Genomic DNA, 22,460 nt, shown 5'->3' with positions numbered 1-22,460 from the left:
CAATATGGCGTCCATGAACTTCCGGTTATCCACAATCATGTCAATTTGCCATGCTCTAATTCACATAAGCTACCGTCAAACCGAATTTCACTTCTCTATCTTAAGAAGTAACATATTTCAATATGGCGTCCATCAACTTCCGGTTTTCCACAATCATGTTGATTTAACATGCACTAATTAGCAAGATCTACCACCAAATCGAATTTCACTTCTCTATCTTAAGAAGTAACATTTTTCAATATGGCGTCCATCGACTTCAGGTTTTCCGGAATCACGTTGATTTGCCATGCTCTAATTCCCATAAGCTACCTTCAAGCCGAATTTCACTTCTCTATCTTAAGAAGTAACATTTTTCAATATGGCGTCCACCAACTTCCGGTTTTCCACAATCATGTTGATTTGCCATACACGAATTAACATATGCTACCACCAAATCGAATTTCTCTTCTCTATCTTAAGATGTAACATATTTCAATATGGCGTCTATCAACTTCCGGTTTTCCACAATCATGTTGATTTAACATGCACTAATTAGCAAGATCGACCACCAAACCGAATTTCACTTCTCTATCATAAGAAGTAACATTTTTCAATATGGCGTCCACCAACTTCCGGTTTTCCACAATCATGTTGATTTGCCATACACGAATTAGCATATGCTACCGTCAAACCGAATTTCACGTCTCTTTCTTAAGAAGTAACATATTTCAATATGGCGTCCATCAACTTCCGGTTTTCCACAATCATGTTGATTTAACATGCACTAATTAGCAAGATCTACCACCAAATCGAATTTCTCTTCTCTATCTTAAGAAGTAACGTTTTTCAATATGGCGTCCATGAACTTCCGGTTTTCCACAATCATGTCAATTTTCCATGCTTTAATTCACATAAGCTACCGTCAAACCGAATTTCACTTCTATATCTTAAGAAGTAACATTTTTCAATATGGCGTCCATCAACTTCCGGTTTTCCACAATTATGTTGATTTAACATGCACTAATTAGCAAGATCTACCAGCAAACCGAATTTCACTTCTCTATCTTAAGAAGTGACTTTTTTCAATATGGCGTCTAATTTCCAGTTTTACCAAAATAATTTTGATTGACAATGCCAGGTCAACCCGAATTTCAGATCTGTAACTTAGATGGTAACATTACTCAATATGGCGTACATTAACTTTCCCTTTTTTCCACATGTATTATTAGTTGGTAATATTCTAATTACATAAACTATCATCATGTCGAACTTTCAATATCTTGCTTGAAAATATTTTTTTTAAATATGTTCACCTTGCACCCAATATTACGTGTATTGGTTATATAAAAGTAACATTATTAATAACAAATCTCACGATTCCATATTTATTTATATATATACAATTTATATTTTATTGCCTACAACCTCAATTAATATTAGTTCTTATCGATTTTTCAAGAATTCAACTTTGAAAGTTTTAAAATGAAGAGTTACGTGACATATATTTTCTGATCCATTCGATACCCATTTGATTTGCTGAAAATAGGTTTTGTTACAATTGTACCCGATCCTAAAGTTCAGATATACCCATCATGAATTTGTACCGGTATTATTCTAAGGAGAGGTACGTACAGTAACGGAACCGGCATTCAGATAAGGAACAAGTTCCATGCTTTCTGGTACGGGTATTTTAACGTTCCACTCTGTGTACCCAAAGCTGTCGTCCCCGAAGCACTCTCGGGTACGAACGGAACGGTATAGCAGAAGCGTTACTGTTCGCCTTACCAAGAGGTTCTGGTATTTTCCTTGGAACGGTCCACAGCACTTGGGCCGGTACGCGGTACCCGGTACGGAAATAACGCGTAACGGTGACAAATACCAATGAATTGCGTTACGTTACAGGTCCCTGCTTTAAAGCATATTTGCATTTAGAAATATTCAAATAAAGTATGTGGAGATTTTTTATATTCGTGCAGTAGAAAATGTCGTCGCTGGCCATTTTTTGTTCTGTAATTCCAAGTAAAAACTTCCAGCGACAAAGTTGTGGATAAAATAATGAAATTATTTTTTATAACCACTCAAAGGTTCCCAGAAATATTACTTCCATGCATTTGGAGTTTCTTTTTAACCCGAACCACGTGCGAAGTAAGGAGACGTTGTCTGGCCATCTTGAGCTGGCTCACCGCAGCATTCCGGTTAATCACCACCAAGTTTTCGAGATGTTATTTTATTTTCATTCAGTAAAAATATTAACTTCATGCAGTTTGTTATAATAGAATTGAAATTACTGAAATTTAATAATTGACAATTATTTCCAATGCTGCTGTTGTGAGCAACATTAGTGCTGTCGCAAATACACGTTGTTTTTGTTTACATTACTGTCGACATTAATACTGAAATGAAGATCACCTTTCAGTTTCCAACGTACACATACATTCATAGACACCATATTAACCTTTGAAAGGCTTTCCAACACGTGACAAAATATGGGGCTTCAAGATAGAAATATGACATGCCTTGCTTGAGTCATTCACGTCTTATCAGTTCACGTGGGCCATAACTCATTTGTTTGTTTGCATTGCAACTTGAATCTAACACATGTGCCAGGTTCACCTTACTTGAGTGAGAGATCTGCTTTGGTCTCTTTAGACTTTTTCCTTCTCTCGAAAAAGTGTTTTCAGTTGTGTGAGCTCTCAGTGATTTTTACTTTTTTAAGTTATTTCTGAAGTGTCATATTCGTGCATTACACTCGCGTGTGTAGTGATCACAATGGATCATAGTAAAAAGGGTAACTGTAACGTTCACAGTATAATATTAATATTAATAATTACATATAATTATCATTATATATACAAAATATGTAACACCTTCATTGTGAAGGAAGGTCATCATTTCCCGGCGACATGAGCTATCGCTGTATTGGCAACACTGTGCGGTTTCTCCATAAGCGCCGTTGTGTCTTCTGAACGTGAAAACGACCATAGGTAAAGTCCATCCCTCGCTTCACTCGCAGCATCACTTAATACTTTCCAACAAGTATCCAAGCACTTCAAAAACTAACAAACTTGAGACGATTGACACCGAGCGACAGCGAGTCACGTCTTCGCGCCATTTTTTCTCTTTCGCGAACCCGAAGTGTTTCCACCTTTAAGGAAAAACCTCTGAATGCATGCACGAGCTATTTTGGTAATGTATCTCCTTTATTTTAATTCATCGCATCTAATTCCAGCTTTTGTTTCCACTCATCCATCTCTGCCACAATCTTGCATTTATTCCAAGAAGTTCGGTGCAAAAATGATACAACGAGAATATTGAATATGTAATGTGTGCGCTTCAAACTTGAACCGCACACAGCAACACTGGAAGGGAGGAAGCAGCGAGATCGGAGCCTTGTCCCGCGCCTTCTGCGAGAGAACGAACTGCGCATGACCGTTGGGTGGAGACATAGGTTCTGCAATCTCATCTTCCATGTATTTTGTCCTATACCCTCCTCGAGCTTCTGCTCCCGCACGAAGCTTTCACAATGGCAAGAGCTGTCCTGTGGGGGTTCAACTGAGGGTCTGTATCAGGGCGGTCGATTCGCGGTTTCTTCTTCTCAGCAAAAGAGTTCGCCGTATTACGGGCACAAATACATGACTTATTGTGTAGAATTTTTAGCGAAATAATGTGGAAAAGTAAAGACATTGTTTATTGTTCATTCTCAAGGTGATTATCGTATATTACTGGGGGTTCACTGATCCTGTGCGCTATAGGGCCAACCGCGCCTGATGATAGCATAGCCTGATTGCCTGAAAAGCCTTGACATGTGTGATGCTTTAAAAATCTAGCAAAGTTTGGCTTCATTTGTCCATGAAGGATGTAGGCTACAGATGTTAATAATTCTCGTTGGTAAAATATGAAAATCATATACCCATTCACAAACATTTAAACATTAATGCAATTAAAAATTGAAAACCATAATTTCCAAATTGATTCATTTTGTTATTTTTATGAATTAGGAACACTTATTGTGGAATACCCCCAAAGATGACACAAAATAATCAATACTGAAATAAAAGACGTGTGAGAGGTGGAAGAAGGAAATAGAAATGTAGAAGGGAGAGGTGGGGGGAAGGAGAAGGAAATGAGGGGAAAAGATAAATATAAGGAAATCATCAGGTAGAGAGGCAATAAATATAACAGGGTGTCTACCAAGAAAAAGTCAAGAAACAACAGGTAGGTCAAGAAAGTCAAGAAATTATGCTTGTGGTCAAGAATTTTTGTTAGTTTTTACTGTGTAGAGAATTTACATTGTTATATACTTGCACTAGGATTTGATAAAATTGAATATTTGGAAATCGAAAATTGTATTGATTTGTGGTTAAGATTTGTTCATTTTGTTTCTTAAGAATTACATTCTTGTACGCGTGATGTTTTGTAAAAATATTAAAGTAATGTGGCCATTTCCCATCCAGAATGAAGTCTGAAGCATTACTTTTTCCATGCAATTAGTAATTAAAGCAAGTCTAAATCTCTTATTAAAGTACAGCAGTTTTCATCCTGACCGACTTTGTGGTAGGGCTTTTTTATTGAATAAAAGATATACAGTACTTTCTTAATTTGCAACTACCTAAGTAAGGGGCAATTAAATAGATGTTAAAAAAGGAAGGAAGGTCAAGAAAAAGTCATGAATTTTGGATTTGTTATTTTGGTAGACACCCTGTATAATCACAAACACAGAGATACAAAGACTGAGAAGAAGAGATCAAAAACTAGAAAGAGATGGAAAAAGAAGGACACGGACTTTAGTTTTAAATTGGTGACCTCGATATTAATCATACCTAATTAAGGACTGTCTTTTAGATATGCAAAAATGATACAAAATTAAGGAGTAGATAAGGAAAATTGTGGGGGGGGGCTCTTTCCCCTGCATTCCACACTTGTGGAGCTTTTAAACAAGGGTTGCAGTTGATATTTTTGGCAAGCAAGTGAAGTCTGTGGTTTATTTTAGAAATATACTATTTAAGAAAGAAAGATAGTGAAATACATAATTGCAGTTGCATCGATTATCTTCCTCACAGTTACTAAGAAAACTTCCTGAGAGGTAGCCAACATAGAAAGTATGTGTAGTGTGTTCACAGCCTTAACATGAGCAGTTGCAGCTTCAGTATGAAACTATTGACATAATCTTTAGTTTAAATTGATGTATGAGAGCATGCAAAGGATGATTTACATATCTTAATATAAGCTAACAATGTTTAAAATTCTTTATTAAGTTTTATCGTAGAACACCAGTCACAAATATTTTGGTGTAACTAATGCTAATTCTCACCACAGACTATAAATGTTTTGTTATTTGAATATTTCATTTTGTTTATCTTCCATACAGTGCAGCACATCTTCTTAATTTCCCATACAAACACAAAATTCCTTTGGACTACATGATAGTGGAAGTGATATTTTCAGAGCTTTTCCACATGCCAGCTCCTCGGTTCCTGGAAATCTGTTATGGATCAGTATTAATTGAGCTGTGTAAATTGCAACCCAGTACTATGCCTCAGGTGAGTTAATATAGCATATCATATTGTTGCATGAATTTAAAATTTTTGTCATCCATTTTACTTGTCGCCTATGACAGCATTGTAACACAATGTAAACAAAAACTTCTTGTTTCTGTGGGGAACTGTGATCAAGTATGTCATTCTATCACATTTCACATTGAACTTTGTCAAAGATTGAACTCTGCCCAAGGTGGCAGATGCTGAAGGACGTTTAGATGTACCATTACATGTAATGATTTCTCAGATTTTCCATTGCCATTACAGTAACCCATTTTGGTCATACACTTTCTATTTCCTGGTAACATACTGCTTTTGATAAATTTTGAAGTCAATATAATGTCTATATTAATATGTAAATTAATGTTGTATTATTATTACATGAATAGGTACAGAGACTGTTTAAGAATAGAGATATAACCACACATATTCATTATCTAGCTTATGTGTAGTTAATATCTTAAAAATTTGTACAAAAACAACTGCCTGCCAAGGAAAGTTATGTCAGATAGAGAACTGAATATTTATTCAACAACAAAAAGATGATGTTTGACACATATTACGTATTATAAGTGGTAGTATATATAAATTTTCTTTGGTACTGTCATTCAAGGCTGTATGATCCCAATATAATCCTTGCCTTCCAGTAAGTTCGGAGGAAATATATAATTGATACCTACAAAAATTGCTAAATAAGTATATTTTCATTATTTAATTTTTAGTATACTTGGTAAGTCTTTCAGTGGAGAGGGGCCTGAATCCTCCCTAAATACGTCCATGGCTTTTAACTATCTCTCTTCTCTTGCCTTCAGGTGAACAAATTTCTTTTTGTTGGGGATGGGGATAGAACATATGACAGACCTGTGATATTCCTACAAATCCAGTGTGCTAACCAACTACTCTGCAGTGCTCCTGTAGGATTTGTAAGGTGCGGGGGGGAGTTGCCATGGAGAGAAGATTTGCTCTTTCAAAGCATAGTATTGGAATAACTATAGTTAAAAGCACTAGACAGTGGGATAATGTCCAATTAAAATTACATGCTACTGTAGTATGATTGTCACTAATATTCAGAGAATTATTACTTAGTTATTGTCATTGGGTGGGAGGAGAGCGTACAAACAAACAAAAACACCCTTGCGTTACCCTTAGTTACTACAGTAAAAGTTGTGGGAATCCAAGATGACATATCCAATTTAATAGTAACATTCACTGCATTATTTTGTAATGTCCAACAGTAGTTATGTGAATTTTTAAGAACAATAGAAAAGGTTATTATCAGCTCCTGCAGATATATATACACATAATCCTAAATAAATGAAAGACTTGTAATGTACGTGGGTTGGAGATTTAATAGTGGCAACTATTTATTTTATAAATGATAAAAAAGAGATACCTCTGTGAAACTTTTACAGCCCTTTGATGTAGTCACCAGCATTGTGGACAACACGTTGCCAGCGATGTGGAAGTCGTAGTATACCTGTAGCAGCACCTGTTCTGTTGATGGTTTGAATGGAGTGGTCTATTGCCTGAAGAATCTCAGGAACAGTTAAGAAGCGAATGCCACGAAGTGGTTCCTTCATTTTAGGGATCAAATCAGTCACAGGGGCTTAAGTCTGGAGTATGGGGGATGGTAGAGCATCTGCCAGCCCCATCGAGCTAACAAATCAGCCACAGGTTGCACTACATGCACCCGAGCATTGTCCTGCAAAATGATGGGAAGATTCAGCAGAAAGTGTCGCCTCTTCTTTTGCAATGCAGGTCACAGGCAAGGCAGATTCCCTGCACATTTCATGAAGACCTTGATGACACTGTCGTGCTGTACCGCTACGGGCACATTCAATCTTTATCCAACTCCGCTGTTCCTGCTTTGGAAACATTGTTGTAACTACACAACTTTAGACCGCCAACTCCAATGATACTCTGTTCCTCTCATCACGCTTGCTCCTAGTCCATTTACTGGGAGGTACGTTAGGTATCATGCTAACAGGTTGTATAAGCGAGAAGCACCGGCTTCATTTCATGGCAGATATACAGCGGTGTTGCCACTATTAAATCTCCAACCCACGTATGAATTCTCATTGTTTCTTTCCTACATACTAAAATTCATTGTTTCATGACTACATTTGATGAGCTAATGAAGATTACATTTATTGATTTATTTTTGTTCTTTAAAGGTTTTGGCACAAGCTACTGAGCTGCTGTATGGCAGGATTGATACAATGAATACATCATGTTTTGATAGGTGAGTTGAAATTTACTATGGTTGCCTGTAGGATCGACTAGAATTGAGAGTGTATGTGAAATAAATTGGAATATGTGTTATGTATTGGAATATTGGTTTTACATTTTGCGGATAGTGAATGTGAATCAATATGCCACTTACTGGCACACTATCAGTCCAGTGCCTTCCCGATGGTGTAATGGTTACATAATTGCCTTGTAATCAAGAGGTCTCGATTTTGAAACCAGGTGGAAGCACTAGATGATTCAAATCCCACTTTAGGGCCCTCTCGATGGCACGGTGGTAGCGTCGTTGCCTTGTAATCAAGGGGTCCCGGGTTCGATACCCAGTGGAGGTACATAGTAGTTCGAATCCCACTTTAAAGTGTAGGTCCAGTCCCGAGTAGCCTTACTGTGCATGATTCCACTTTAAACTGTAGTTCCAGTCCCGATTAACCTATGTGTGCTTAAGTGAACCTAGGGCTTGGCTGGACCTTTGCCCAACGCCAGGGCAGCTTTTTTCGAATTTTCCTCTCTCTTCGATAAACCGCTATGATATTCCAAAATCTGAAAAATTACAGCTGCTTGGAATTCCTTCAAGAGCACATACATTAATATTCATGTGTTTGCTTTCGCTATTGTCTAAATATTATAAATAGTTTAATAGACTTACGTAGCCATGAAACTATTGATAATATCTAGGCAACAGCGGAGGAAACCACATGAAGATTCACATGATCTTGAAGAAATTCTAAGCTGCTGTAATTTTTCAGACTTTGGAATATCATAGCGGTTTTTTGAAAGTAAAGGAAAATTCTGAAAAGAGCTGCCCTGACATCGGCCAAAAGTCCAGCCGAGCCTTAAATCTCAATAACTATTTCTGTCCATAAAGATACAGTAATTCCCCCCCCCCTTTTTCATGAACCAAATTTGTTTGTGGTGTCACAAGCTCCGAGATCGAAGTTGTTTCTGAGAGGTAGTGTTTTGTTTTGCACTAGAGGAAAAAGGAGACACACTACTTATGCAGTGTCCATCCTTTTTTCTGTGCTCCTTTTTTAAAATTCTTTGCTGACGATGTTAATGGAAAATTGTGTAATTATCAAATCATTCTCACATTTGTTCAGGGCAGTTTAACAGCAATGTTGTTTTCTTTTCAGATTTGTGAACTGGTTTTCATATCATTTAAGCAACTTCCAGTTCAGGTGGAGCTGGGAAGACTGGGGCAGTTGTTTGCAGATGGACGTGGAGCACCCTCGGCCCAAGTTCATCCACGAGGTGCTTCTCAAGGCACTGAGGTAGTGTTCTCTTCCAACTATTTTGCATTATGTTGACCCCTGTAGCCTTAGTTGCACATTCTAGTGTGTTTGAAAGGTTGCACAACACTGACTTCAATCACTAATAATCTAACTAACTAACTCCCTAGCCTTCTTAAACCCGAAGGTTCATGGCTGCAGCAACACAGGCCTTCCATCTTTCCCTATCCACTAATAATCAGGGAGTGGATTTATATGTAAATACATATTTATATGTGAAGCTGAAATCAGTTATATTTTGTATTATCTTTGAGCATGATGGTATGTAGACTTGAAAAATTCAGTTTTTATTTTCCATATTTGTATGTGTGTTTGGTTTTGGATCATATTTTATATAATTTAGTTAATTTTACAGATTATTTCCATATTTTAGAACATTTCTCAACATATACTCATATTTGCACAATAACACGTGTGACCGAAAGAATTGGGTGAATTTCTTGTGAATAACTGACAAATTTGACTTGCGATATTGAACATAGTTTTAGTCAATATAAATCCAATCTTGAGAGACAATAGAAGGAAATTCACGTTTGAAAACTTACAACAAAATTTTGTTACTCATTGTTTTGTAAACAATAAATGAAAACACATTTTGTGTTGTTTTACAATTAATGTCAATGTAAGTGTACTGTATTTTATGTAGCTCATGTAGTGTTTTGTATTATTAAAGAGGTAAATTTTTTACAATTTTAAGTCCATATTTTGGTGAAAATAACTGCACATTTTTACTACATATAAATCCGCAGGCAGGCAGCTTTCGAACCTAAGCAACAAGTGACACGTGCCAAATGGGTTTCAGACAGAAGTGACATGAACTCTAGTGTGTATAAAATAACTCACTGTTCTTCAGCACTTGAGTGGAAATTGTTAGCTGGGAGGATGTTTGGTCGAGCCTTAGGATTAACTGGGGGATGCTGCTATGGTTTAACATGGTGACAGTACCCCTTCCCCCAACATCTCCCTTCCTTTCGAGCACTGTTGATATTGAGAAAATGGTCCAGTGTAAGTGACAATCAACATGAGCAGCGTACCGTATCACTTCTTTATGAAATGTTTCATTTATTTCTGCAGGTTTGCTGTGGGTCTGAAATCTGTCTTAGAGATTTTTACATGTGATTCACTGCTCATCCATTCAGATATTTTAAAACACTTTTGTTTGCCAGTTTACTTCACACAGGAAATTCTAGAAATTAAGGCCTCAAGTCAGAATCAATTTATTTTTCCAGAAAACCAATTTTGGTGGAGGAAAAAAGTACACAAAATTATCTGTCATAATTGGCAGTTTTGTGATTGTTCCCTGTAGTTTGCAACCAATATGGATTATTTTTAGAGCACTTCATGGATTTATAGAAAGTTATTTTTTGGGTGGGGTTAAAAAAATGACATTTTAGTGTTTGCACGTCCCCATGGCATTTTAAGGAAGGGTAAATTAGTACCAGAAGAAATCAGACTTAACCTTCCTTTCTGCAAAGGGAGAAATCAACAGTACCTCCCATAATGCACATACACTGACACTGACTTGAACAGTCAAACTCTTGTTTGCATGTAACTGATAAAGACCTCTATGTACAGGTGTGGATTAATGATATACTCATTTAAGGATCAGATATTTTTTTGTTAGCTGCTGTTCACTAGGTTCATTAAAAGTTTGCAGTTAGTTTTAAATGTCATCTCTTGATTTTTAGACACACAGGACACTATTTACTCATGATAATTGATGATAGTTTCAGATTGAAACGGTCTGCCACGAGCAAGCACCAGCATTCATCTCCGTTGTCTCAAGTTTACCCATAATGCTAACTTCTTATCAGTCGTAGAACATGGACTCCAAAATAAACTCAGGGCTTGCTGGGTGTGTGTTGCACATTGTAAGGCCTACCTAAGATTAAGCCAGAGCGATACAGTGAGTACACCATGGTTTCCTGTAACATATCAAATTTTATTCATCAACAAGGTTTAGAAAGAAACTTAGACCATTACAGAAAAGTGGAGAGTGGAATTCCCTTTCTGGTGTTTGGTCTCTCGCCGTAGTGGAGCACACCTTCTCCTCTATGGTGCTTGGACTCTCGCCTAAGCGGAGAGCACCTTCTCTCGCCCGAGGGTGGAGCGGAATTAATTTGCCAGCCAGGCTTTTGCCTTTATATAGGGACGGCAATGCTAGCGTAAGCAAGCGGAGAAAAATAAACTATTAAAAGTATATTCTTAACGTAAGTTTAAGTTTAATTAGAGGTTGAACTCATTTTTAACTTTATACAATTCTTAGATTCTTAGAAAGGTCATAAAAATAGAGGTGCGACTCGTACAATTTGTGACTAGACGGGTTCGTTACAAGATGTGTCAGGGTAATTGATCAATGTTAGTTTTCAAAGTAGGTAATCACTATTTAGTATTTACTATTATGCTAATTAGCAATTTATAAGGCCTTATGATCAAGAAATCCTGGGTGAAGGCACATTTCACCATAGGTTGGATTGCACTTCAAGTGGTTGGTCCAGTCCTAATGTGGGTTTGATACCTGCTAGAGGCACATAGTGGTTTGGATCCCACTGGATCTGCAGGCCCAGTCCTGATTAGCCTTTCTGTACATGAAGTGGACTTTAAAACTAACTCAAACAAATTATAATTAGTTTTAGACATCTGAAATGGTACTTCTGAATTAATTGGTGATTTATATTGTTTTGGAGGACTAGGGGATGATCATATAATTCTATATACTAAAGGGAGTAACCTTATGTACAACATATAATAATCCTGTTGTTGTGTAATCAAGGGTTCAGATCCCACTTTACAGGTCCAGTTCTGATTAATCTATCTGAGCATAACAAACAATAGTGCAACAGCCCCTGAGGGTCAAGTCCTACCGACCAACTGCCAGTGTCACTCGCCTCAGCAGAGGTGGTCATCCAACTAGTTATGGGATGACGTGTGTATGCATGGCAAACCATCAGTCATATGTTTTCCATTCATACAGGGTTGCTACGTGTCTGGAAAACAGGGAATTGTCAGGGAATTCTTCCTCCATCTGTCTATGCTCCTGCATGGTACTGAAGATGTCGCAGCAAATCAACAACTTTATCATCCAGGTCACTTTGATTGAAGTTTGATGATTGCAGAAATAGTATGAACTTTTGTTTTTAAATTGAATTTTGTTGCTTATCTGGTTTTACTTTGTTTGACTTACAGATTGTCTTACCACCAACGAATAAGGGATATAATGCCTGAAGCTTATGAAGGGCTGATTCCACCAAAGCCAGAGCCAAAGTACAAATATTCTGCTGAAGGAGCAGGTAGGTTGTTATTTAATCACTGATTTTTAACTTATACTCTGAGCAACGAGAGTTTAGAGCTGCCAGCAAATGTTGTCACTCTTGTAGAAAAATGGTGTGTTGACTCTTGGACCAATTGAGGAAGTGTAATTGTTTTTTCCAATTAATTTTGAAGGACCACTGCTTTCCTTAACAAAGATTATGGCATCTGGATGGAGATGATAAGAGTGGCACTGCTTTGTTTGTTCCCAGGTGGCAGTAGTTCCAATTTCTTCCATCTAACAGTGCTGGTGGGTGTTTCTTGGCTTGAGTTGTCTGCTGTGCTTAAATCACTGAAGGAAGCACATTTTTTCTCAAACGATGCTATTTTTTGGTGTTTGTTACTTATCACAGCACTTACTGCATTTACGCGTGTATAATTTGTGTGCATGTATAGTGCAGTGGGCACCCAGGTTTTTGATGGGGAAAAGCAACAAACAATTATGTATCGTATATAATATGCAGTACAATTCAGGTTCAAGATATGGCTTTCTTAGGCACAAGTCGTAAAGCTGTTACTATGCTGATCAAGAGCAAATGACATCATACCTATTCAATGAATCCCCTGTTGCTATATGGGCCAAGAGGAGAGTATTGTCTAGTGTACATAATGAGTCATCAACCCACGCCACCTCCCCCCACTGTGTTTAGCATCCCAAAGCTTATACTTCTGTAACCACCTTGCTTATTCTATAGTAGAAAAAAGGGAGATCAAAATTATGTTATGGATTTGCAGTGCTCAGGAAGTTGTTTTCTATTTCTCACCTGACAAATATCGCTAATACACATCCCGTGTGATGGGAGGTGCATTCTCGAATTCTACCGCTTTCGGTGTCTCAAAAGGTTCTGTTACAAAGTGAAAAGTCATGGGAAATGGCCATTTCACTTTTATAGTTTTTTTGTTTTTTTTTAAAAAAAATATTATTGCTATAGAAATCCAACCTGGTAATTTGTAATTGCACCTGTAGATATATACGTGTTATGCACAGTGACATAGTAAAAACTTTTATGTTCGCTGTCCAAGTTATTCCGTGCATAATATGCACCACAATTTTTGGGAGCAAGACTTTTGAAAAAAGTGCACATTATACAAGAGTAAATACAGTTTTACCCTATTCTCGGCATTGAATATCACCTTTTTTAAACACTATATAACTGTTGACGGGTTTTTCACTTAAGGAATTGTGGGGTCACCTCACTGTTTTCTGCACGCTTTGACGAATGGGATCTCGATCTGCTGGACACATGATCCTTGCATCCTTCATTCGGTTGACTTGCCAAAGAGGCTGTTTATGTTGATGATGATGATGATGAATTAAAACTTTTGGGTGCATCAACACATTTGGCCATTTTGCACCCTTCAATGTATAAAAAAAGTGTTCCCCTGTGCTTAGCACCACGCCATGAAAGTCATATAGGGGGTGTGGGGGTAACGCCCCACACTTTCTTGATCCGGTCGTGAGTGGGGGTGATGTGATCAACATCATGCCCCTGACCACCTTTACCCCCCAGAGTTCCCCCCAGGTACCCATGTTATTTGATGCTGCGTGCGCTTCCAACGTTAGAAAAGTTCCTGGATTTGAACCGGCTGGGGATCGAACCTGGGACTTTGAGCATGGTAGTCAGACGCGTTACCGACTGAGCCACCACGGCCACCTATCAATGTATACGGGGAAATATCCCGTTATCTAAAATTCTTACCTGAGAGTTAAAAAAAGGGGGTGCACAAAGCCTCTTGAGGGGGAAAAAGTGGTTTATGATCAAGGGTAAAGCAACAATATCCATGCTTAGACCGTCCCTAGGAGCTGAAAACTCTAACTCTGTTCTTTCACTATTACTCACTAACTGTACAATATTTGAAAATGGAAAGCTAATGAGATCCAGAGTTATGTTAAATTTAGGTTAGGTAATACATGATAACATATTTTATAGATTAATTCCCATAATTCAAAAGTAAAAGTCTAACAGAAATGAAAATTTAATGTAAACACAATATTGCTGGAATTAACGTACATGAAACTGACATTTACATTCCCACATTCTCATTTCTTAGAAATATATTGCCACTTAACTGCAGGCTGATTATTAATAATAAATATGTAAAATTATAATATTTTTGGGCCACTGAAAGTTTAACCTTTCGCATACACATATACATAAGGCCATATGACACTTGCTCAAACAACAAAATTTATGGTAACACTGTTTAGCCTTGTTTCCATGTTAATAAAACATTAAAATGCTGACCAAGGCATAATTTATTGTATAAAAATATACACTGAAAATGTAACGTTTCCATCCTCTAACAGGGTCTTCTTCAAACAAAGATTCACAATTAGTGTACATTTTTATATAATAAATTTTGCATTGGTCAGCATTTTAATGTTTTATTAACAAAATTTATGTCAATTGGCAAATAGCAGGAAGCAGGTTTCCCACAAAAAGTATCTGATGCCATGTAGGATCTATCGGCATCAAATCTGGTGGTGCTAATCCAAGTCCAAATTTGCCATCTTAGCCTTCAAATAATCACCAGCTACTCAACCCAATGGGATTCCCAGTCACCTATATGTGCTAGTGTCACTTTGGAGTGCAGAACAACCACGTATTGTACATATACGCGCACCCCAATATGAGCCACATGTTATGTGAATGTGAAGTGTTTTAGTATATGCATGTCCCTGAACAGAAGTTGACAAGCTATTTATGATGTCTGATTGATGAGGAATTTAAGTACCAGTCGCGATTAACCTAAACTTTGATCTGCACTCCATTATTTTACTTTACTTTTATTTTACTCCTGCATTGGCACCACTGCACTCCCAAGTGTAAGTAAGAAGCACCTCTCCCACAGTAAGTAGCATCCTGCAAATTGGGATCCTAGTAAACGTTTGGTTCAACGTTTGACTTCGTTCATGCTAAATGAGCATAAACGAACTGTAGCAGGAACCATCATAATGGAACTGGTCCATGAGGATGTAAAAAAGACTAGAGCTGAGCCGATACCACCATTTGCCGATACCCTGACCGATACCCACCGATACCTGTATAATTCCAGTACAAAATAACAAACGCTAGTTACCGAGTCATACTAACTCGTCACATCACTAGGCACGTATCTAGAAATATATAATTTGGGGAGCCAGTCCGAGCCAAGTATTTCACAAATATAATAATAAAATTGTTTCCATTTAAAAAGTTAATATAATTATTTGTAATACGTAATTTGAAAATGAATTAATTAGTACTTAATTTCTCCAATGCGTATGGAGTATTGTTGTATGTAACCACAGTCTAAGAAATGGAGGAAAGGCAATGTTAATACTTATTTTGTTCTTTCTATCTTGACTAAAAAATATTGTTATTACATAAATAGTAAAAACACGCTATAAAATAAGAGATAAAACAGCAAATATTCATCATCTAGCTTTCATGTAGTTAAAACCGCTAAAATTTGTGTAAAAACAACAGTCCTGGCAAGGAAATTTGTTGCAAAGAAGTAAAAAAAAAATGAATATTTATTGAATAACAAAAATAATGATGGTACGTCCATTTGATGAAAAGTAAAGTTCCTGATAAATATTTTAGTAGTGGTGTACATAAATCTTTAGAGGGGCCTCTCCGATGGTGTTGCCGTCGCCTTGTAATCAATAGATCGCAGGTTCGATACTCAGTGGAGGCACATAGTGGTTCGGGTCCCACTTTAACATATAGGTCCAGTCCCGATTAGTTTATCTTTTAGTACTGTCATTGAAAATTATTGATTGATTAATTTGCTTTATTTTACTTCGCTTTTTGTGCCACTTTTGGCTAATTTACGAAGATGGGGATGAGTGATGATGTGATGAAATTGATGAATGGACACTCACAAACATCCATGCCCAAACCCAAAACCCCTGGCATCGTAGCACAATGTGCTAACCACTCCACCAATGGAACCGGCTTTCGGCGGAAATAAATAGCCATCATTGGCCGATACCGGCAGTCACACGAAAGACAGAAGTGAAGAGGATAAGTGTATATTGCTGAACCCCGCAGCTACCTGATCTGGCATTTGTGTGGCAGGGTGTTAAAAACATCCATCTATCTTACCACCACGAGTTTCAAGCAAGAATTGGCAACGAATGGTTTATTTCCCACAGCGTTAACTAAGCAGTCACATGCCTTCATAGTCCCATTTGGGTTCATCTTTCACTTGCCCATGCCTTTGATCTTGCCATCTGCTATCCAGGAGGGTGGGGGTTTATGATCCAGTGTTTCTAGGAAAATCTATGGAACTTCTTGTCCTGGTCTTCCAATCTGTCACAAGGAAGGATGAACGAACTTTTAGAAAGGACAAATGTTGAGACGAGCTGTTGCCTTTGCCTACTCTTCTATTGCCACTGAAAATCTTTGGTATCGGATGGTATCGGTAAAAGAAAATCAACCGATACATACATTGATACATACGATTTTTTGTCGAATATCGTCATCCGACAAAGTATCTCACTACAACATGGGACAGAAATTGCATGGACTGCAACATCCAACAAAAATCACATGCATAAACAAGAAGAACTTTAGACTGCAAATATGCTGCTGGAATTTCGTTACTCTTCTGGCTCACTTCACTTTATTTAATGTAGCAGTGCTTACAAAGGTTTTCTTTAATCATCCTGACGTATTACTGGTTTCACACAAGTTAACATACCTTTATAATGACATTGCAGTATTCTTAGATATCAAGAAGAATCCAACCAAATGGGATATACAGTATATTGAATACTATCACGAAAAAGTGAAACATAAACTGCATTGGTGAACGTTATAAAAATTGGCAAGTGCATGCTTCCAATCTCAAATTTACTGCAACACTAGTATTGCAATGAAATTAACGCCACTCTCTGTCCTGTCTGCTAAACTCATGAGAGATGGTCATTAATCTCTCACTGAGTAAGGTTAATGTCCAATATTATGAAATAAAATACTAATAATAAATGCGTAATTATTTTAATATCATATCATTCAATCATAAAAGCAAATCACTTTCTTCAAGAATTGACTTTTCTCTGCCAGCTCTGCTAAATTTTCACTTTCCATCTACTGATTTATACGAGGGGTGGCCAGAAAGTAATTTCCAATTAGTAGGGACATTGATTTTTCGCAAACGCGAAAACCGTGAAAAATGCTAATTGCTGCGAAGTTATGTTTAGGAATATGCAGTGATGTCTGGGCACATTTTTCGCCTGTTCTAAATATCGAAATAATGCGAATTGTTGGCGTTTCTAGCGATTGTTCGATTGTTTTTAAAAAATGTCCTAAAACAATGAAATATTCCATGAAATCCAACATCTTGACTTTTCTAGGCCATGTTTGTATACATAGAACATGCAAGTCTTCCAACATTTTACTCAAGAGTAAACTATAGAGTTATACGTACATGATATAATTCCGACAGCCACATTAAATCATGTATTTCCCACGATTTTTTCAACTTCTATCAAAACCATTTGCATCAGAGAGCAAAGTGGCAGGGTTCTAACAGGAGATCGAGTGCGTATCTACCGTCACACGGGAGTTGTATTTGTCGCACGAGATATGTTTTGAATTACCAAGCTAAGTGCGTACATTCGGCATTTGTCAAGCGAGTAATAATGGAGCTCAGTCGTTAGGGCATCTGACTACTATGGGAGAGACCCGGGTTCGATCCCCTGTGGGGAGAACCGGGATATTTTTCACCTACTCAAACTGCTCCGGCACCCACCCAGCATCATATGAACCTGGTACCTTGAGGAAACTTTGAGGTATAAAGGAGCCAGGAGCTTGGTGCTGATCACATCACCCCCTACCTTTAGCCGTGATCAAGAAAGTGTGGGGTCCTAAGTCCACACCCCTACTATACAACTTCATGGAAAAGTGCAGGGGAACACTTTACTTCCTCAAAAATCTGTTCCAACATATCAAACTGTCACGAAAATACGTAGACCATGTGACCTACAATTTAAAATAATAGTTTAAAAGCAGAATGGAGTATTACGTTTTGGTATATTTGGCAGATAAATTTTCTAAAACAAAATCGCGAATTTTGGGAAACGTAACACTAACAAGTCAAAAAAGATAATGCCAATTTTTGGTTCCATAATATATAGGTATCTGTCACGTGAGATTCATTGACTTAAATTTTTTGGGTGCGTCGCCACTTATGGTCATTATGCACCCTTCAGTATATACGGAGAAAATTCCATTATCTAAAATCCTTACCTTAAAATTAAAAAAGGGGTATGGAAAATAACTTTCCCAAAATTACCTTCAAGATATCAAACTCTCACGAAGAGGCGTAAGCCATGTCACTTACAATTTGAAACAGTAGTTTGAAAACACCATGAAGGTATAATTGCAGATATTTGCCAGAAAATGCACTGAAATGAAAATGTGAATTCTTGGAAAAATAACACTGTATAGTAAAAAATAAAAAATAAGAAAATACATCAATTTAAAAAAAATAACAAAATATCAAGGTCCCTTCCGATTAGGCATAAATAAAACAAGAATAGCCAGTTGTAATTTATTGCATTAGTAACAGTGAGTCCTATCCTAATTTTCGGCATAATCACCACCGTTGTTCTGGCATTTGTCATAGCATGGCACTAAATTTTGTATGCCCATGGTATATGTGTCTGACAGCAAAGACTGGAACTATCTCTACCGCAGTGTAGCTGTTAAATGAATCTGCCCTGCCAGAAACCTCTTCAGTTAAACAAAGAGATGAAAGTCTGTAGGCCTACTTTCAAGGCCAGGGCTAACAGGGATTGGTCCAAGATCTCTCACCTGAAGTGATGCAAAGGGCCCGTGTGTACTCAGCTGTATGGGGTTGTGCACATTCGACTGGCCTTCCGTGAATTGTCTGCATCATCGTCTGAACATACTATCACTCACGACGTCTGGTCTGCACACCTCACACGATTGCTGGTGGCTCTGTGCCAAATTCTGAGGCTACATCACAGTCGGTGGGAGACTGTATGAGAGCTGCAATCTTTAACCTAGAACTGTCCTAAAACGGCTGCATTGCAACTGTACCAGATTACAGCTACATGCCACTTCTTCCTGCCTGCATGTGTGTGGGTCGCTCTTCGACCACTAGTGCTGCGTATAGGCACCATTGGAGCTTTTTTCAGGATGCCCCTCGTATATGAACTTTCAGAAGCTTTTATTATTAGTGTTTTCCTGTTTTAATGTGTGGTTAGCTAAATCAGGTACCTATACAATGCATTCTATAAATTCCTTGCGTTAAATTTCTAATACCTACATACCCCTTTCGTCAGCAATAATGGTATAACTGCATGTTGTCAGTTTCACAGTACTTCACTTGGATATACTGTACTGAAGCAGAAATCCCATTGATAATGTAAGGAAATATGACACTTTATTTTCTTTGATTCAATTGTTTCACTTATATGCAAGAGTTAAGTTGTTTGCTTTACAGAGAAGCTTTATGCATTGAAAAATGAGTCTGCACTCACGGTTCTTGCAAGCAGAGGGTTCCAAACCTCAGTGGAAATATCAACATATAATACCGAGAATGTATAAGGAGACTGATAAATTACAAATTGTATTTCTTAATCAATCACTCTTCACCCTTATCTCATTTAGTCGTAACTTTAAAATTAATCAAGTATTTCATTTTAAACTTACTGCATATGACAAAATTCCGTAATCCTTCCCTAGCTTGTGAATTGTAATAATTTTCCAAATTCACTATTTTGCAGTTTGAATTAAAATGATCATAGAGAATAGAGAAATTAAGTCAATTTCATAGAAGATAATGTTGGTACTTAACAAATCCATACCTGGATCTGTAGGAGTTTATTATTTCCATATGCAAAAACATCGATTTAGTTTAGTTTGTAATTGTCAGGGAAAAATGTAAATTTTGTCCTGGAAAACCTGGAAAAGTCAGGGAATTTCATTTCTGCTTGTTTGTAGCCACCCTGACCCAGGCAACTGTAAGACTTTTAGGCGGTATAAAAGCTGTTTATGATGATGACGCTTCTAAATGCTTTCTATCTCTACAGTAAGTACACTGTTAACAAAAAAGATGAACTTTTCTGAGTTTAAATAACTTATCATAATAAAGTTACTGTCCTTGAAAGCAACCAGACTGGAGGTTTTACCAGATTCTACAAGAGAAACCTATCACTTACCAGGCTGGGACAAAAGGGAAGAACTCTTCACAAAAAATGTCTAATGTGAGAGACATGGCAAGAGAAACGACTATTTATAACTGTGTTTGCTACCCAAATAAACGTGGACTGTGTTTGAATCCATGCTTTTACAATTACCACAAACTAAAGTAAAAAAATGTAACGATTTTGTGAAGTGTGGTTTCAAAGTAATATGTATGTACAAGGTAACCAAGAAAGTTCTTGCCGTTCTAGAGCAGTGATAAACAAAGAGCAATACAGTGGATGGTACATACCTTTAGGTTTCGAAGTAATCTCCATCAGCATCCAACACCTTTTGCCAACGTTCCTGCAGCTGCACAATACCCTGGTGATAAAACTCGGCAGGCTTGGATGCAAAGAAGTCCGTGAGTGCGTTCCGCAGGTCTCCCTCATTTGTAAAGGATCTCCCACGGAGGTGGTTGTCGAGGGAATGAAACAGGTTGTAATCTGTTGGTGCAAGGTCCGGTGAATATGGTGGATGGCACAGTGTCTCCCAGCCAAGTTGCTGAAGGGTCTCCCAGCCAAGTTGCTGAAGGGTCTCCCGGGTCCTCTTTGCCACATGTGGCTTGGCAATGTCGTGCAGGAACAGCACACTCTTGCGATTACCAATGCCGGCTCATTCTTCCGCAATGCACGGTGCACCATTTGCAACTGCTGAGAGTAGAGGTCAGCAGTTTCGGTCTGACCAGGTGGAAGGAGCTTGTAATGCACCACTTGCCGACAATTCCAACCCACTTTTCATCACCAGTGAGAAAGCGATCAAATATGGGTGTATTCGGGGCCGAGTGAGCAAGGACAAACAGGCTGTCACTCGTTGTTCCTTGTTGGCTGCCGACAATGTGTGGGGTACCCACTTGCTTAACTTGTATGACTACCCTATCCCTTTGTAGGTGCAGTCTGACTGTTTCAGCTGAAACATGGAACCTTTCTGCAAGTTCATCACACGTTAGACCAATGTCCTCCTCGATGGCTGCTTTCAGGGCCTCATCATCCAACACATGCGGTCGTCCACTGCGAGGTTCATCCGAAAGGCTCACATCTCCCGAACGGAATTTCTGGAACCAATGCCTGGCAGTGCGTTCGTTCACGGCATTCTCCCCAAATGCCTGGCAAATGCGGCGACTTGATGCGGCATCTAACAGGCTCACTTTAAAGTCGTACACCAAACATATGCGAACAAGCTGCTTCGATACCTCCATTTCTCTTCGACACTGGTCGAACTATGACTGCTGTGTGTGCGCAACGTGCCTGTATTACTGACAGTCGATGGTCAGACTAACTCCCGATTGCTTGGCAGGCACGTGCATCATTTCGTTTCCTCTCTGTGAGCGCATGATTAATGGGACGTCAAAAACGGCAAGAACATTTTTAGTTACCTTGTCGTAAAAACAGATATGTTTTTACACATACTGTGTTTTAAGTATGTGTAATATTGGACTGTGCTTAAGTAAGTGTAGTGTTATGTATTTGCTTGTACGTGTGTAAGGGCAAAGATATGTATGTGTGTGTGTGAGTGTGTGTGTGTCCGTATCTATAGGTTAGATTACCTTTCTTATATGTAATTTCTCTTTGTATTTTTTATTTCTCTGTAATTTTTTATATATTTTTTTTCTTCCTTTTTTTTCAAAATTTTAATTATTTCATATTCAATTTTTTTGTAAACATGGTCAAGTGGAAGAAAAGGCTCCACAGCCTTAACTTCGCCATGTAAAAGAAGACGAAATAAATAAATAAAAGAAGACGAAATAAATAAATAAATATGTCATAAATATTTTGTTATAATCATAGAGCATTCATGTTATAACTTAATAAAAGTGTAAAAATGTATTTGGCCCTCCTTGATTGCATCGTTGCCTTGTAATCAAGGGGTAACAGGTTTCATACTCGATGGAGGCACATGGT

At 37.8% G+C, this 22,460-nt stretch overlaps 1 protein-coding gene across 1 annotated transcript in view; it reads left to right on the top strand.

Moving 5' to 3' along the window:
* The window catches only part of Cbp80 (Nuclear cap-binding protein subunit 1), a 107,434-nt gene that overhangs the window by 31,837 nt on the left and 53,137 nt on the right, over positions 1-22,460 (top strand). The window contains exons 8-11 of the mRNA XM_083140851.1: positions 5,348-5,519; positions 7,691-7,758; positions 8,894-9,031; positions 12,236-12,339. Of these exons, the coding sequence (XP_082996977.1) occupies positions 5,348-5,519; positions 7,691-7,758; positions 8,894-9,031; positions 12,236-12,339 (482 nt within the window). The remainder of the gene's footprint in view (positions 1-5,347; positions 5,520-7,690; positions 7,759-8,893; positions 9,032-12,235; positions 12,340-22,460) is intronic.

Source organism: Lepisma saccharinum, chromosome 19 (assembly GCF_977018435.1).
Source record: "Lepisma saccharinum chromosome 19, izLepSacc3.1, whole genome shotgun sequence".
Lineage (NCBI taxonomy): Eukaryota > Metazoa > Arthropoda > Insecta > Zygentoma > Lepismatidae > Lepisma > Lepisma saccharinum.
This window is presented reverse-complemented; position numbering and strand designations above follow the sequence as displayed.